Below are 14,801 nucleotides of genomic sequence, written 5' to 3' on the forward strand. Positions count from 1 at the left end.
GCTGAGTGCTTCCTTTTCAATCTGCGCAGTTGCGTTCACTCGATGACAGGGTGTGGGATGCAAAAGCAATAGGCTTTTCCTGTCCGTCATTCATTACGTGGGAGATCACTGCACCTACACCATAACTTGAAGCATCACAAGCAAGTTTCATCTCACGTGTCGTATCACAGTGAACAAGAAGTTTGTCACTTGTCAAGTTTTCCTTGCAGATGTCAAATGCACGTTGCTGTTCCTTTCCCCACGTCCATTTCACGTCTTTTTGTAGCAGATGATGTAGTGGCTTTAGCACAGTTGCTAAATCTGGAAGGAATCGTGCATAGAACTGCACCATCCCAAGGAATGATCGTAGCTCTGACACATTGTTGGGTTTTGGAGCATTCACAATTGCTTCAACTTTCACTTTCACTGGGCGAAGTTCGTTGGCGTCTACCTTGAGTCCAAGGTAGACCACCTCTGACTGTGCAAATGCACATTTACTTTGACGCAGTCTGACATTGTGGCAGTTCAGTCTTATGAGAACTTGCTCTAGGATTTCCAGATGTTCTACCATGCCTTCCGTGAATATCAATAGGTCATCCTGGTTGCACACAGTGCGGAATGCCTTGTAATATTTGGTCCATGACAGACTGAAAATTTTTTGGGGATGATTTCACACCATAGGGCAGCTTTGTATATGAATACAAGCCCTTATGTGTGTTGATAGTCAAGTACTGCTGACTTTCCTTGTCAACATTGAGTTGGGCGTAAGCGTGAGACAAATCCAGTTTAGTGAAGACTCTTGCTCCGCTAAGTTCTGCGTATAGATCTTGTGAGGTTGGTAACGGATATTGTTCATCATCAACGGCTTGGTTGATTGTGACTTTGTAATCACCACATAGTCGAACAGTTTTATCAGCCTTGGGTACGGCCACAATTGGCGTTGCCCAGTTACTCTGGTCTGTCTTCACAAGTACTCCATTACGCTCTAATCTGTCAAGTTCTACCTCCACTTGTTGCTTTAGTGCATATGGTACAGGTCTTGGTCGACAATACACAGGCCTCACATCTTCCTTAAGTCGAATGTGTGCAGAGTACCCTGTTATTCCCGTGTCACTGTCAGCAAAAATGTTTGCATGTTTGCTTATGACTTTTTCAAGACGTGATTTGGACAAATTGACGCTGAAAATGTTCTTCCAGTCTAATTCTATTCTACTCAGCCAATCCTTTCCAAGGTGGATTGGTTTATTTCTGTAGCTGGCCTCTATGATGGGCAGTGTTACTGACTGACCATTATGCTGAACTTTACAGTTCATTTGTCCACAAGTCTCCAAAACTTCGCCCGAGTAGGTTCTCAGCTTGACCTTACTCTCAAACAATGGTATCTGTGAGAACTTTGTTTCGTACAGGTCTCTGCTCATGACCGAACAATCTGCTGCTGTGTCAATACACATATCGATTAACTGTTTAGTAATCAATAGTTTAGTTCGAAAGTCCTTGCCTTGGATGGTTGTAGGCTTAACGATGTTGGTTGCATAAATGGTGTACAACCCAAGTTCATTTCCATCTGGGTTCCCCTCCAAGTTGTGAACTCCTCTTCGGTGTTGTTGCTTGATTCCCGCAGATTGTTGGTTTCCTGTTTTATGCTTGGCCCGACATGCTGAGGCGATATGGCCTTTCTTCTGGCAGTTATAGCACTTGGCCATTTTGAACTGACAAAATTGGGATGAGTGATTACCGTTGCAACGATAACAACTGGCTAAACTTGGCTCCCCGCCATACTTTGGTTTTGGTTTAGCGCCTCTTGGTTTGGCCATAGGCACTGCCTTGTGACTGTAAACGATCACTGCAGTCCGTGGTGGACGACACTCCCGAGCATTCTTTGATGCCATCTCTATTGTGGTAGCAATCTTGCATGCTTTCTCGAATGTGAGATCTGGAATGTTCATCAGTTTGGACTGAATTCGTTCATCCACTAGACCACAAACAAATCTGTCTCGTAGTGCTCGTCCAAGAAATGTTCCAAAGTTACAGTGTAAACTTAAGTTTTTCAAGGCAACAATGTACTCATTGATTGTTTCATTCTGCTTCTGGTTTCTAGTGCCAAATTTATAGCTTTCTGCAATTTCCAGAGGCTTTGGGTTGAAGTGCTCCTCCAACCTATTTATAATGTCATTGAATGGCACGTCTTTTGCCTTTAAGTGTGCAAGGAGATTCACGAGTGTGCCGTACACTTCAGGACCGATCTCCGTGAGCAGAATTGCTTTCATGCGTTCGCAAACAGCCTTATTTGTTTCAGCCACTATCTCTCCTTCACCACTAATCTCTAATATATTGTTTGCCGTGAAAAACATGTTTGTTCTCTCTATGTAGGAGCTAAATGGCTCTCTACATTTGTCAAAGGTTCCAAGGTTCCCAATGTAGCCTGTGGACGCTGCCATCGTGTCGTTCTCCTTTTTCTTTTTAATTAAATAAAAGGTCCGTTCAAAACCCCAAATTCCTGTCTGTTCTGGTGTAACAATTCACCTAAAACTTAGCTGTACACTCCCAAGGACGACATCTTGCCACGTAGACACAACATAGAGATAGCCTGAGAAACTCTTGCCAATTTCTCCAGCTGCTGTTTTACTACAGCCCCCTGCCTAGAAGGATCTACAGGCCTCTCGTGTCCAGCTCGCAAACAACTGCAACACAACTCCGTGTTGACTGTTTAAACTGTTAAACAATCCTGCGTGTTGTAAAACAGTCCTGCACTGTATTTAAAGGATGAGTTCACAAACTCTATCCCATCCTCGTCGCCAATTTTGTTATATTCCAGACAGTAGAATGAACAATAACTTACACGCAGGCTGGCTGGATCACAAGAGAGTTTTATTACCCAACATTCCCTACTTATATACAAGACCAACTCATTAGCATATAATGAATATGCATGAATACATTACAGCGACCTAATCCGCGAGTTCTGGCGCGTTTGCCCTCGACTCATACTCGCAGCATGGTTGACACAAGGTCCTAGGAGGTCTTTGTAACTCTCCTTCATGCTCGAGAGTAGTCCCCGTGTACTCGAGGCCTCAACTAGGTCGTGGCGTATTTTTCAACATGTTGAAAAATGCCCGCGAGTAAAAAAAGGTCGCCCTGGAAAAAATCGATACTTTTTTTTACTCGTAGGTTTAGTCCAAGTAGGTCGTAGTAGGTCGGCATGTTATTCGTAAGGAATCAAGGTTAGTCGAAGGTAATCGAAGGTAGTCGTAGATAGTCTTCAACATAGTCGAAGGGAGGTCGAAGGAGATCGAAGGAGGTCGTCTTCACTCTCCACTATTCGGTGTCCAATTTTCCCGAAGCTAGTCAAAGCTAGTCTTCAACATAGTCGAAGGAAGTCGAAGAAGGTCTTCTACATAGTCAAAGGAGGTCTTCAACATGACATTTTTTCAAACTCTCCGAAACTCTTCTAAACTCGCCAATTAGGTCGCCGCAGTGGGACAGCCCCTTAACAATACTGTACACACATTAGGAACAATTTACACTTATACCAAGACAATTAGCCTACGTCTTTGGGGTGTGGGAGGAAACCGAAGATCTCGGAGAAAACCCATGCAGTCACGGGGAGAACGTGCAGACAGCACTCGTAGTCGGGATCAAACCCGGGTCTCCGGCGCTGCAAGCGCTGTAAGGCAGCAACTCTACCACTGCGCCACCGTGACCGCCCGCATATAACAAAAATAAACTGTTTGGTATCACCAGCAAGAGAATCAAATGCATAAACCCCATGATTGAAGTAGTGAGTACAAACAATAGAAAACATTAAAACGTTTATCAATCAAACGGAAACGATGTACCTGGCTGGGAAGGTGGGAACACCTGCGTGAAAGATGATGATCTCTCTCTTTTAACAGGTGGTGGGTAATTTCCATCATCTCGGTCAGAATCTGAAGCAATGAATTAATTGCACTGATAAGAATACTGTGCATTTTATTAAACATCCATCATATATTAAACCATTTTGAATAAATAAGTGCAATTACGCTGGTCAAAAAGTGTTCAGCTGCTTTTGCACTAAACAATTTGTATCATAGGCAGGAGTTGCAATAAAGAACTGGTTGAAAGCATTCTTAGTATTCTTCAATGATATAAATACTTGTATTATATTAAATGTACTTAGCGGTTTGTTAAAGAAAAGCTTTTGCATTTTAAGATAGGTTTAACTATAATCAGCCAACAATTTTAATAACCTGGTCAATCTCCACTCGACTACAATTCACATGGATTATCTTTATTGGCAGCATCCCACAGAAAGTATTCTAATATTGATTTTGAAAAGATTAGCACGAGCGCAATACTAAATCCAAAATACTCCAAATACTAGATCCAAAGTAAAATCGAAAAACAATAAATACTCAACAGATCAGGTGACATCTGTGGAAAGAAAAGCAAAATTCAGATCAAATAAGGATTTGGTGATCTGAATTGTTATTTGCTACTGCCACAGATGCTGCCTGACAGGGGTCAGATTTCCCAGTTTATCAACTAAATATCTATATTCCTGAATAAAGAGATACAATGCTTAAATAAGAACTCAAAAGAATATCAGAATGGGCTGTGCACTCACCTTCTCCGTCTTCGGGGTTGGAAGTATCCACAGGCCTCTAAAATATATATTGAAAAATTAATTTCAAATACTCCTGGCTGTGTAATGATTTTCATATTACGCCAAAAATTACAACATACAAAATAACAATGAAAATAAGATTCACATTCTGAACAACGGACTTGACCCGAAGACTCACCTATTCCTTTTCTCCAGAGACGCTGTCTGACCCGTTGAGATACTCCAGCATTTTGTGTCTATCTTTGGCTAATCTATCTATCTCTGCCTTAAAAAATACACTGACTTGACCTCCACAGCCTTCTGTAGCAAAGAATTCAACAGATTCACCACACTTTGACTAAAGAAATTTCTCCTCATCTCCTTCCTAAAAGAACGTCCTTAATTCTGAACTAAATTCTCCCTAGAATGTAATTTCTATTATGAGGAGAGATTGGAAAGGAAGGGTTTGTTTTCCTTGCGAGGCTGAAGAAGAACTTGACTGAGATACAAATAATAACGAGGAGTATAGATAGATTAGATGTTAAAGACATTTTTCTCCATTGCAATGGCTATTGAGTTAGAAGTGAGAGCTTCTGTTTGTCTACAAAGACTGGCTGGAGTCTGAACTCTCCGCCTGAGCTGGTGGAGGAAGCAGACGCGCTCACAACATTTAAGTGATATTAGTTTAGTGATACAGCAAGGTAACAGGCCCTTCGGCCCACCAAGTCTGTGTCGGTCAATGATCACCCATACAGAGGATATGGGGAGAAGGCAAGAACGGGGTACTGATTGTGGATGATCAGCCATGATCACAATGAACTATCCTACACATTAGGGACAATTTTCAAAAGCCAATTAACCTACAAACGTGCATGTCTTTGGAATGTGGGAGAAAATTGGAACACCCGGAGAAAACCCACGCAGTCAGGGAGAATGTACAAACTCCGTACAATCGAGCCATTTACAGACACTTTCCTTCCTCTTTATTATCTTTCACATGCCAAGTTAACATTGAATTCGGCCCACACCAGGGACAAGTTTTACATTTATACCAAGCCAATTAACCTACAAACCTGGACATCTTTGGAGTGTGGGGGGAAACCGAAGATCTCGAAGAAAACCACACGCGGTCACGGGGAGAATGTACAAACTCCGTACAGACAAGTACCCCTAGCCAGGATTGAACCTGGGTCTCTGACGCTGTAAGTGCTGCAAGGCAGCGACTCTACCACTGTGCCACCCCTATAATAACTTATTCAATTGTTTCTAAACATTATGTATTTTAAAAATAATCTTAATATTATCAATTGCTAATACTTTTAAATGTCTTTAAAAACAAGGAGTTCACTGCAGGTAATCAGAAGCTTCAAAGGCAGGCATTGACATCTCTTGCTTATGATATCCTCTTTTTTATCAATTGAAATTCCAAAACAATATTGATAGTGAGCTTGCATGGTTCATTAGAACATCTGTTTGGTGTTACTAATGTGCCAACAATTAAAGAACAAGAGGAAATGTTCAATTGCAATTTGCCTGAAGTCCAATTATTTTGTGTCAAGCTTCATCCAAATAGCATCTTATATTTAATTTCTTAAAGATATTGCATTAAACTACCACTGTAATTAAGAGCGAAAATATTGTTTTAACAATATAGCTATTCCATTTAACTTGCCCAGACAGTGAGTGATCAGTTAAGAAAATCCTTCAAACTGCGAATTGTTGCTGAAGGCATTTATAAAAACATCAACGTAAGCGTTTTTTAAAAACTTTTGTTTTCCTTTTATTCTCTTGCTGAAACTAAACTTTATTGTCACGTGTACCAAGGTACAGTGAAAAGCTTTTGTTGTGTGCTATCCAGTCAGCAGAAAGACAGTACATGATTACAATCGAGCCATTTACAGACACTTTCCTTCCTCTTTATTATCTTTCACGTGCTAAGTTAACATTGAATTCGTCCCTTTTCTGAGACACTTCTATTTCTCAACACTGTGATTTCATTATGTAATCATTGTTCTGGCGACACCTTTTTTGCTGTTTCTATGCCATATCAACTTGCACGTGCAGCACTTGTGAACTAAAAATCTTATAAAATATACATGTGGGTCTTAAAAAGTTTTATAAAGGTTTAGAAGGGATTCCCATGATATGCACCACATTCATAAAGCACCGCATGCTCCCACATTCACTTAAAAACAAGTCTAATTCTTATTCTCAGTCCTTCTCCTAATCTAGATACGTTTACTGTCAGAATCCAAAAGTATCTCAGCATTTTAAAAATGTCACTAATGTCACTGTTAATTTAAGTTTCCTCAAAAACCAATCCTAAACTCTATGTTGCACCACAGTATATTGTTCTCTTTTGCTTCTGGTTTCAAATTAGCCCAACAATTAATCTTGCTATCTTGCAACTTAATTTATTGTTACCTTGTTTGATGGCGGTGTAGGCGAGTTCATTGGTTCAAGTTTTTCCTATAAACACAGTTATGATAAATGTTTTAGATGTTCTAAATATGAAATCAGAACATCTTATTTTTCAAAAAAACATGTCAATATTGTACAATGTGAAATTAAATCACGTTAACATGTATGACACCAGGTAATAATCAAAATTTATTCAACACTTTGCATTCTTGAGTGGCCACACTATTTGTCTTTTATTAGATCTCGGATGTCAATGTGGGTGAATTGTCCAACTGTTGGAAGGTGGAGTAATGGATTTGAGGCAGAGTGGAAACAGCAGGGAGAACAACCGGGCGGCACAGTGGCGCAGCGGTAGAGTTGCTGCCTTACAGCGTCGGAGAACCGGGTTCGATCCCGACCACGGGTGATGTCTGTACGGAGTTTGCACATTCTCCCCGTGGCCGCATGGGTTTTCTCCGAGATCTTCGGTTTCCTCTCACACTCCAAAGTCGTACAGGTTTGTAGATGAATTGGCTTGGTAAACGTAAAAATTGTCCTTACTGTGTCCAGGATGTGCGGGGATCGATGGTCGAAGCGGACTCGGTGGGCCGAAGGGCCTGTTTCCACACTACATATCTAAACTAAACTATCTCTAAACTAAACTAAACAATACTCCTGAGCCATACCCAGACTTCATCTGATATTTACAGTGTTCCAAGAGGGTCAATGGACAAAATCATGGGTGATTAGGTCATAAGGTCATAAGGAATAGGGGTAGAATTTGGCCATTCAGGCTGTCAAGTCTACTCTATCATTCAATCATGGCTGATCTATCTCTCCCTCCTAACCCCATTCTCCTGCCTTCTCCCCATAACCTCTGACACCTGTACTCATCAAGAATCTATCTTTGCCGTAAAAATAACCACTGACTTGGCCTCTACCGCCTTCCGATTCTCCCTTCATTTCAAAGGTGCCAATGAAACGAAACTAGTAAATAGTTAAACGTGCAGACTTTGCTGATCTGCATGCATATCTGTTTATTACGCAATAAAATTGAGGCACAATGAGCTACTGATGCTGAAATCTTGACCAAAACACAAACTCAGCAGGTCAGGCAACGTTTCAAGTTGGGACCCTTCTTTAGACTGATGGTATCATTCTCCTCCAGCTGCTAATGCAAGGTTTGAATTCTCAGCGGATGAACGCAATGTTCTCAACAACATTTCTTCTCCACTTTGAGCAGTCACGTGACAGAGATTCCTGAGTGTCGTGGGAATGGTGCATTCTTTAACATGCCTGTGAGCTAATCCTTGAATCCCGATAATCTCTTCCCAAGTTTTATCCATTCCCTTGACAATATAATGGGGGAGCAAAAGGTTTCCAATCCTGGTTAATATTGATTCTTCAGCCAACATCACTGTAATGTTTTTACTTAACCTGTGTCTCTAGATGAGACTGCTTTCCTTGCATACCACAAATGAGTAAATTATAACTATCTGAATAGATATCTGGTCATTATAACATTACTGTTTATAGAATATTGCTGTCTACAAACTGTAAAGAGCTCATTCCAATTCTAGTTAGCATTACTTGTCTCCCTTCAAATGCAAATCAGTCAGATGTAACTATTGTCAGATACAACTGGTATAATCTTCTCCAGACCGAGAGGTCTCGACCTGAAATATCACCTATTCCTTCTATCCAGAGATGCTTCCTGTCCCGATGAGTTACTCCAGGATTTTGTATCTATCTTCGGTGTAAACCAGCATCTGCAGTTCCTTCCTACACAACTGGTATATATTTTGTGCCTCAAAGCAACAATCAACTCAGCATTTTAATATGTAATACATTTATTTAAGTCACTCAATTGACTCAAGTCCCAAAATATTACTGAAGACGAAATATTTTAGAATACGTGTGTGACAAGGAACATCGTAGCCACTGATTTACTAAAGTGGCACAAGGAGTTTGCCATTTTTCTTCATTGGCAATCTGCAAATCTTATGTAGAAAGAGTAATAATAATTTTCTAAATGCTGTGATTATGTAATATTTTAGCAGGAAGGTTAAAAAAATGGAAGTCATTCGGTTCATAATTGTAAACAATAGGGAAGAAAGGAATATTTAAATGAATAAAAATCATGGTAGATGGCTCAATTGTAATTGTCTTTCCATTGACTGGTTAGCACACAACAAAATATTTTCACAGGTGACAATAAACTAAACTAAATGAGGAATCTAAATATTTGCAGAAAGCACGCAGACAGATGGGCTACAGAAAGAGATATAATTTCTAACGTGAACTTGAGAAGTGATTGATCTGCATCTAACCCAAAGCTACCAGGTTGCTGAATAGAGGTAACAGTTGTAGAAAATCTTTGACAATTCAACTTTAGAAAGGTTTCTTCCCAACCCAAAACAATTCCCTCCCCAGACGTTCCCTTCCCACTGAATTCCTCCACTGCTTGGTGTTTTACAATAGAAAACACACAGCTATCACAAGAAAGTGATCACATAATTGTGACAAATGTAGACTGTTCCAATTCAAATATGGTTAAGTAAAAGCATAATTAAATATTTGCCAAAGTGTGAATTTTAACACTATCCATAGTAATTAGGATCAATGCCGTTTATGGAAACGTTGAAAGAGAGAACATTGCCACACCTACATGACCCTCACAGTCACTGATAATCTCAGTTGCTGAGCCCATTGTTCAAGAAGGTAAATCCACGCAAAGTGTCCAGGCTAGACAACTTAGCTGGCCCGGTGCTAAACACCCATGCGTACCAACTCGTTAGACCATTCAAGGACATCTTCAACATCTCTCTTCTGCAGTCCATGGTTCCCACCTGCTTCAAAAGGTCATCTGTAGTACTGATACCCAAGAAGACCATGGTGACTTGCCTTATGGACAATAGACAACAGGTGCAGGAGTCCGCCATTCGAGCCAGCACCGCCATTCAATGTGATCATGGCTGATCATCCACAATCAGTACCCCATTCCTGCCTTCTCCCCATATCCCCCTGACTGCTATCTTTAAGAGCCCTAAGAAGCTCTCTCTTGAAAGTATCCAGGGAACTGGCCTCCACCGCCCTCTGAGGCACAGAATTCCACAGACTCACAACTCTCTGTATTCCACTGTCCAGCAGCACTTACATCCATCATATTGAAATGCTTCCAGAGATTGGTTATGGCACAGATCAACTCCTGCCTCAGAAATTACTAGGATCTGCTTCAAATTGCATATCGCCACAACAGGTCAACCAAAAATGCTATCTCACTGGCTCTCCATTCTGGACCATCTGGATAACGGGAACACATACGTCAAGCTCAGCAATCAACAAATCATCCCTCTCTCCAAACTCATCACCAAGATCCAAGGCCTGGACATTTGCAACTGGATCTTCCACTTCCTCAATCAGTTGGGGATCAGTGAGGTAACAATATCTCCTTACTGGCCATCAATCCAAGTGCACCTCGGGTCTGAAGAAGGGTCTCGACCTGAAGTCACCCATTCCTTCTCTCCAGAGATGCTGCCTGTCTTGCTGAGTTACTTTTTTTATCTATCTTTGGTTTGTCAGCATCTGCAGTTCCTTCATATGCACCTCAAGGGGGTGGTGTGCTTAGCCCCCTGCTCTACTCTCTTTATATACATAACTATGTGGCTAAGCAGAGCTCCAATGCCATCCACAAATTCACCTACTACATCACTGTTGTTGGGCAAATCAAGGGCGAGGAGACATATAGGATATCTGGTTGAGAGGTGCCACAATAACACGTCCTCACTCACAAATCCAAGGAACTGATTGTTGACTTCAGAAAAGGTAAGTTGGAATACCATGTGCCAGTTTTCATTAGTGTGTTGGTGGATCAGAGTTAGCAGCCTCAAATTCCTGGGCGTAAACATCTCAGATAACTTGTCTTGGGCACAGCATAATTGTAATCATGAAGAAGGCTTGCCTTCAGAAATTGTTCAGCGATTTGGCATACCACATAATACGTCCATACAGATGTCCATACAGATGTAGAAATTATCCCGAATTACTGTCATAGCAATTTCAAAGCACAGGAACTCAAGAAGCTGTAGAGTGGTGGATTTAGCCCAGTCCATCACAGGCACAGCTCTCCCCTCCATCAAAAGCACCTACAAGACGCGCTACCTCAAGAAGGCAGCAGCTCCCATCAAGGGTCCCCCATAATCCAGGCCATGCCCTCTTCTTGTTGCTACCGTCAGACAAGAGGTACAAAAGCTTATAATCCCACACCATCAGGTTCAGGGACATTTACTTTCCTACAACCAAAAGGTTCCTTGAACTGGCTTGCACAACGTACCTCAGTAAAGGAATGCTCCATATCACCTTTTGCACTACCATGGACTTGATTACTAATTTTTTTGCACTAAGGTTTTTTTTGCACGGTTTTAATTTTCACTGTCCCGTATAATTGATGTTTCTGTGTGCTGTGTCATTCCATGTGCCTGTGATACTGTTGGAAGCAAGATGTTCACGGTACCAGCATCTCACTGCACTTGTGTATATGGCAATAGACTCAACTTAACTTGACACTAGTTGCAAAGAACAGGCCAAAGATCTTAAAGCAAAATAACTGCATGGATTATCAGTGGTCCCTCTGCTGCAAGAGGAATGAAAATGTGGCGCCCACGTTTCAAACGTTAGAAATAGAGGTTAGACACTTTTATAAATGGCGGTGAACGACTATTCATCTTTATTTATTCTCAGGTTATCACTAGCAAAGCTAATATGTACTGCCCATGCCTAATTGCCCGATGAAGAGAGAAGATTTCAAGCAGATGCAATCTGGAGTAAAGGGCCGAAAATTTTCAACATGTTGAAAATCCAGTGTCGACCAGAAAAAGGTACGGCTCTTTGGGCGACTACTTACGACCATACAGGCGTCACGTGTCGACATGTCGCGGGGTGACGCCTGTATGGTCGTGAGTAGTCGCCCAAAGAGTCGTACCTTGTTCTGGTCGCCGCTGGATTTTCAACATGTTGAAAATTTTCGATGACCTGCTGCGTCTATGACGGGTGCCGGCAAGTCGCCGAAAAAATTTGCGTAAGTGGAACAGACCTTTAACAAGTAAGCCAAACCGGGTAATGACAACGGACTTCCTTTTCTAATATATTGGGACAATATTAAAAATCTCGCCTTTTAGCATTATTTATGTTTTTATTTGACCACATTTGAATTGAAACTAATGACACAGCAGTTTCATTGCTTCTTTTACTTGTGCTTGCTGTTCATTCCAATGTTGTTGAGTCGAACAAATTTAAATTCCCTGTGGTAGAATTCAAACATGCAACCTGAGATCAGCAGCAGTAATCCAATCATTATGTTACTACAACTCTCAAATTAATTGGTTATTTCCCCCCAAAATAACACTCCTTCTTTTAGACAAAGGAATTACATGCAGTGAATTCTCCAAAATAAAACAGCATTTAATATTAAGAATTGCTATCTTGTACTCAGTTATGAACCTCTTCAAGTTAAATTTAGTTCCCATGCCTTTTTTTTTTAATAGAAGACAGCTGCTGTACTTGATTAGCATCTGAATGAAAAATAAACTATCATGCAAATAAAAATGAACTATGGACTTTGTTAGGCCCATCTGGAAGAAGTGGGTCATTAGACTGGGTTTAAAAATTCATGAACTAATAAATAAGCTAAACTCTTTATGTTTGAAAGATTTAACGATATTACAAAAAAGGACAAAACAAATTAGTTGGGGTTTATTTAACTTGTCACCAGTTTGTGAGTCTCGCAGGTCTTTGACCAAACAGCACCCAACTTAAGCTAATTAGCAACAACCATTTAAAACAGCCGTGTTAAAGATTTGCAATTGTTTTAATAATAATAATAATAATGGATGGCGCTATATATTTATATAGCGCCTTTCTAATACTCAAGGCGCTTTACATCACATTATTCATTCACTCCTCAGTCACACTCGGTGGTGGTGAGCTACTTCTGTAGCCACAGCTGCCCTGGGGCAGACTGACGGAAGCGTGGCTGCCATTCTGCGCCTACGGCCCCTCCGACCACCACCAATCACTCACACACATTCACACACAGGCAAAGGTGGGTGAAGTGTCTTGCCCAAGGACACAACGACAGTATGCACTCCAAGCGGGATTCGAACCGGCCACCTTCCGCTCGCCAGCCGAACACTTAGCCCATTGTGCCATCTGTGCCAAGCTACATCTTCCTATTACTTGATCCCAAATCCTCCACGAGACAAACCCATCACAGATGTATTTTACATGCACATTTTAACATACACAAATAAATCAGAAACCAATTTTCCACACCATTGTATAACATTGCTGTTTATATTGGCATGTAAAAAGGGAACTGCTGTAATCATGGGGGACTTCAATTTTCATATTAATTGGGCAAACCAAACTGGGCAGGGTAGACTAGAGGAAGAGTTTATAGAATGTATTAGAGACGGGTTCCTAGAACAGTATGTCACAGAACCGACAAGGGGGGAGGCAATCTTGGATCTGGTCCTGTGTAATGAAGTAGGATTAATTAAAAATGTCATAGTTAGGGACTCGTTGGGAACAAGTGACCACAATATGGTCGAATTCCATATTCAAATAGAAGGGGAGCAGGTTGAAACTCAGGCTAGGGTACTTAGTCTAAATAAGGGGGATTATGAAGGTATGAGGACTGAGCTGATCAAAGTTGACTGGGATAGCAGACTCAAGAATAAGACGGTACATGAGCAGTGGTGTACGTTTAAGGATCTACTGTATAACCTTCAAGAAAAATTTATTCCTATGAAGAAAAAAAGGGGTAAGGGTAAGAACAGTCAGCCATGGCTCAGTAAAACTATAAAGGATAGTATTCGGCTGAAGGCAAGGGCATATAAGGTAGCCAGAGATAGTGGGAGGGTAGAGGATTGGGAAGCATATAAAGGTCAGCAAAAAATAACTAAGAGACTAATTAAGACGGGGAAAATAGACTATGAAAGGAATTTAGCGAATAACATAAAAACTAATAGTAAGAGTTTTTATAGCTATATAAAAAGAAAAAGGGTGGCTAAGGTGAACGTTGGTCCATTGGAGGGTGAGACTGGAGAGTTGTTGGTGGGGAACATGGAAATGGCAAAGGCATTAAATGAGTATTTTGTATCAGTCTTCACCATAGAAGACACAAAAAATATTCCAACGTTGGATAAACAGGGGGCGGTAGGAATGGAGGAGCTAAATACTATTAAGATCACCAAGGAGGTGGTATTAGGGAAATTAATGAGACTGAAGGAGGATAAATCCCCTGGGCCTGATGGATTACATCCAAGGGTCTTGAGGGAGATAGCGGTGGGGATTGTGGATGCATTGGTGATAATTTTCCAAAACTCCCTGGAGACAGGAACGGTCCCAGTGGATTGGAAAATGGCCAATGTAACACCTATATTTAAAAAAGGAAGTAAACAGAAGGCGGGTAACTATAGACCGGTTAGTCTAACATCGGTGGTGGGTAAAATGTTAGAGACAATTATTAAAGAAACACTAACGGGGCACTTGGATAAACATGACTTCATCGGACAGAACCAGCATGGTTTTGTGAAGGGGAAGTCCTGTTTAACGAATCTGCTCGAATTCTTTGAGGAAGTAACAACCCGGGTGGATAAAGGGGAACCGGTGGATGTGGTATACTTGGACTTCCAAAAGGCTTTTGACAAGGTGCCACATAAGAGACTTTTGCTAAAAATAAAAAATTATGGGATTGGGGGTAATATATTAGCATGGGTAGAGGATTGGCTAACAAATAGGAAGCAGAGAGTGGGGATAAATGGTTCATACTCGGGAT

At 41.1% G+C, this 14,801-nt stretch overlaps 1 protein-coding gene across 3 annotated transcripts in view; it reads right to left on the reverse strand.

Moving 5' to 3' along the window:
* ranbp3 (RAN binding protein 3) overlaps window positions 1–14,801 on the reverse strand; it is an 86,046-nt gene that overhangs the window by 53,827 nt on the left and 17,418 nt on the right. For 2 of the 3 annotated variants that reach the window (XM_033047172.1, XM_033047170.1), the window contains exons 3-5: window positions 6,989–7,033; window positions 4,586–4,622; window positions 3,816–3,905 (exon numbers count right to left, since the gene is read on the reverse strand). In XM_033047172.1, coding sequence (XP_032903063.1) covers window positions 3,816–3,905; window positions 4,586–4,622; window positions 6,989–7,033 — 172 coding nt within the window. The remainder of the gene's footprint in view (window positions 1–3,815; window positions 3,906–4,585; window positions 4,623–6,988; window positions 7,034–14,801) is intronic. The other variant, XM_033047171.1, reaches the window with a different exon arrangement.

The sequence above is a fragment of the Amblyraja radiata genome, chromosome 29, assembly GCF_010909765.2.
Source record: "Amblyraja radiata isolate CabotCenter1 chromosome 29, sAmbRad1.1.pri, whole genome shotgun sequence".
Lineage (NCBI taxonomy): Eukaryota > Metazoa > Chordata > Chondrichthyes > Rajiformes > Rajidae > Amblyraja > Amblyraja radiata.